Source organism: Manacus vitellinus, unplaced genomic scaffold, assembly GCF_001715985.3.
Source record: "Manacus vitellinus isolate BGI_N305 unplaced genomic scaffold, ASM171598v3 scaffold_64_pilon, whole genome shotgun sequence".
NCBI classification, from domain to species: Eukaryota; Metazoa; Chordata; class Aves; order Passeriformes; family Pipridae; genus Manacus; species Manacus vitellinus.
Window position 1 is genome coordinate 1,972,801 of NW_021940718.1, and position 3,961 is coordinate 1,976,761.

The window sequence follows — 3,961 nt, forward strand, 5'->3', positions numbered from 1 at the left end:
TGGGAACGGCCGCTGAGGTCATCGCAGGTCCGACCTGCGGGCGAGTGACGCTCCCTGGCACTCCTGTCACTGCGTGCCACGTCCGGGCGTTCCTTGGGCACCTCCAGGGATGGTGAGCGCAAACCTGCCTGGGCGCTCACAGGATCACTGAGTCACAGGATGGGGCAGGTTGGAAGGGACCACTTGATCCCATCCTCGTGCCCATCCCTGGCCGCACGGCATAGGGTTGTTGTCCTTCGGAATATCTCCGGTGAGGGAGACTCCACACGGTCTCTGGGCAATCAATTCCAGTGCACAGTTCAGAGGTTCTTCCCTGTGTTCAGGTGGAACTCCCTGGGCATCAGTCTCTGCTCACTGAGTCTTGTTTTATTGCTCAGCACCACAGAGCAGAGCCTGGTCCGTGCTCTGACACCAATCTTTAGATATTTGTACAGTCCATTTCAGTGTCTAATCACCCTTTCTGTGAAGAAATTCTTCCTAATGTCTCCACTCCCAGGGCTCTCTGCCAGCTGCCTCAGGCAGAGCTGGTGGTGACCTACGAAAGGTGTTGACGAAATAGAGCCAGGGAGGGCTGTGAGTGCCCCGTGGAATGTTCTTCCAGGTAATGAGTCAAGGCACTGACCGACCTTTACCTGCTGACCTGCATCCAGCTTTCTCCTGGACAAACACAGTTGTTTTACTTCGTTACAGAATCACAGAATCTCAGGATGGGCCAGGTTGGAAGGACCACAGCGGGTCATCTGGTCCCACCTCCCTGCTCATCCCAGAGCACGTGGCACAGGATTGTGTCCTCTGGAATGTCTCCAGTGAGGGAGATTCCACACCCTCTCTGGGCAGCCTGTTCCTGTGCACAGTTCAGAGGTTCTTCCTCATGTTCAGGTGAAACTCCCTGGGCATCATTTTCTCCCTGTTAACTCTTGTCCCGTTGCTTTGCACCACCGAGCAGAGCCTGGTCCATCCTCTGACACCTCCCTGCAGATATTTATACAGTCCATTCCAGTGTCTAATCACCCTTCCTGTGAAGAAATTCTTCCTAATGTCTCCACTCCCAGGGCACTCTGCCAGCTGCCTCAGCCATGTGGGCAAAGCAGGGCCAGGGAGGGCTGTGGGTGCCCTTGGAATGTCCTTCTATCCAAGGCACTGATCAACCTTTACCTGGATGACCTACATCCAGCTTTCTCCTGGGCAAACCCACTTATGTTACTTCATTACCCTAAAACTTGTCAAAGCAGCCTTCACCCAACAAAAGTCCTTCACTCAGTGAAGGTCCTTTCACCCAATGAAGCTTCTTCTGGCCTAGGATCAAATGTTTTGGCATCAAATACACCAAAGTTAACAAACCCCTGAGTGCAGTGTGTAAATCCTGAACAGCAGCCTGATCACTGTGGATCACTGTGGCCACATAAAAACTAAATCTACAGGAATTCTTTTGGGGAAAAAAAAGGTATAGGGTGGGTGTTGTTGCAGTGTATCTCAGAGCTTTCAAAGTTCTTAACTGGAATTGTTTTACAGCTTTCAGAAGCAGAAGAATTTGACCTCAGTCACTGCACAGGCTACAGAGTGGCCCAGCTGGAGCTGGGGCTTCCAGGGATCCTCCTACTCCCTCTCTCCTCACCACACAGAACTCCCTCAGCCAGTGTCTAGAGGTAAATGCAGGGCCCTGGGCTCTCAAGTTTGCCTTCAGTTTTTGCTAAATTTGCAGCATTAGTTCTTGGGGGAGGAAGGAAATGCAGAAGAGCAGAAGGAACTGAGAAGGGATGAAGGAAGTGACTGAAAAAATTGCAAGGTTGAGGTCCAAGACAGGTCAGACAGAAGAACAGGCACATCATTCATTGTTTCCAATTAATTTCTCTTGCCCCATTAGAAAAAAAAATCACATGTAAGACAGCATGCAGGCACTCTGTATGTCCATTTCAGAACTTTGAAAGGGAAAAAACCTCATCTGAAAACATTTAAACTTCCAAGGGCAGATCTCTGGATGGACAGGCTGCTGTCACACACCCCAAGGAATGTTCCACTGGCAGATCTAAGCTCTGAAACTCTGACAGGTGCACAGTTGCTACAGGAGCTTAGCAAAGCTTATCCCCTGCTTGGTTTCAAGTGTGTTGTGAGACATGCTGCTGAATCTGAACCCTTTATTGAAACTGTGGTGATATTTCCTCAAAAATGAGCCTTAATTTAACATTTAACACTAATCCATGGAATTGTGGAACAGTTCCAAAACCTTGTGCTTTGTTACAGGCGTTTTTAATACATTTTAGCAGTGTTAAGATTAAATAAAAATTATTAAAAGTTAATAAAATTAATTTTAAAAGTAAATTACCCCCCAACCTTTTCTATAGAGAATTCAACTATGTTATGGTATCTCTACTGAAAATAACTGAAACTGGTCACAAAATCTAATGTTGCATTAAAAAAAAAATCCTTTCTTAATACAGTTCCATTGGTGCAGATTTCCACAAGCTGTTAACAGAATACCACAATCCTTAAGTGATGTAAGTGGAAAAAAATGTGAGCTTCTTTCAAATAACAATTAAAGCTCTTCCCTCTTGATAGTGTTCCTGGCTGTTCTGTGCCTTCCAGAGTCCTCTTTGCTCTCTAGTTTTTTTTCTTAAACTGCTGCTCAAAGTATTTTCTCCTGTAACCCTCTCTCTCCTACTCTTCCTCAGTCTGCTTTACTTTCAATTCCTTTTTCAGGACCCTGGGATTAAAATTTCATTTTTATGCTCCAATAGTTTCTCAACCAGAAGAGACAGGAGATCTTTAAAACGTGGAATAAAGATCCAAAACAGCCACAGGAATTTCATTTTACCTTCGTTTCTTCCCATGTTTCATCTCCAAAGTCTTCTGAATAAACCTCAGCATCTTTTAGCAAGAAGTTGCCAAAAATTGTAGCAGTTCTCTCCTTTGAAGGAATATGGGGAAAAAAAACACCCAGAAAAAAAGCCAGGAAATCTGTTTTCTTGCATCCTCAGATTATCAAAGTGCCTTGTTTCCTTCCCCCTGGGATGAATCACATGTTCTGAATACAGTCAGGCAGAGAAAGTGGCTCGAAGTGTTCCCCTGGTAGGGTTAGGAAATTATTTATACATGTATAGAGGAGTCTTACAACAGGATAATGCCCTTCTTCATTCCAAGCTTCAGTCCAAAATTCAAGTTCCTCATGGATTCAGGGTCATCCCAATTCTTTAAAAGACACAGGGAGATAAAGAAAGAAAAACCCCAGTTCCACTGTATCAAGTAGAAATTAAATAATCCACTAATGCAGAACAAGGAAAGCAAATTACACCAGGCTTGATGTCTTTTGGATCATCAATTTGGATTCAATTATCCCAGTCAGGGGGTTTCCTCACTATTGGATCATTAATTGGATCTAAACCATCTTGTAGGTTGCCAGATGCATTTCATTATCAGGTTTTACTCCTTAAGTCTGATCTGGCCTTATATTCAAAGTATATAATCAAAGTATATAATGAGAACTGTATATCTGTTAATTAGGGTTTTAAAGAAGGCAAGTGAAAGTTTTTAAGGATCTTAAACATAAATCTTAAAACCTGCCTTGCAGCAGAATTGCAGTACTATAAAGTACTAGAAAACTAACCCAGAAAACAAAATACCCAGACAAAATAAAAACAATCCATGGCATAAGATGCATAACTCTCCTTTTATTACAACTCTATAATTAGATAGAGTGCCAAATGTCACGGTGACACACAAATTACAAACTTCCCCAAGTCTCTAGAAATGACACACAAGCACATAAAGGGCAGGTACTAACACAAATCCTGCAGAACAACTGGATTAATTCCCACATCAGGAGGTTTGGATAAATCCCGATTTATCGACCCCAGGGCATGCTGGGAATTGTAGTCTGCGCTTCCGGGGCGGGCGGCAGTAAAACTGCTTGGGATTGGCTGGTGGGTGCGTGGAGCCAATGAGCGGACGGGATGTTGGGGAGTCG

At 44.5% G+C, this 3,961-nt stretch overlaps 1 protein-coding gene across 1 annotated transcript; it reads right to left on the reverse strand.

The window, feature by feature from the left end:
* Positions 1 to 2,419: 2,419 nt before the first annotated feature.
* On the reverse strand, positions 2,420 to 3,454 carry CALR3 (calreticulin 3; the record flags this gene model as incomplete). Its single annotated transcript, XM_029963882.1, is given in 5 exon segments — positions 2,420 to 2,608; positions 2,611 to 2,708; positions 2,812 to 2,905; positions 3,288 to 3,403; positions 3,406 to 3,454. Coding segments are annotated over 5 exon segments (432 nt in total), but the record flags the coding sequence as incomplete, so codon positions are not given.
* Positions 3,455 to 3,961: the final 507 nt, after the last annotated feature.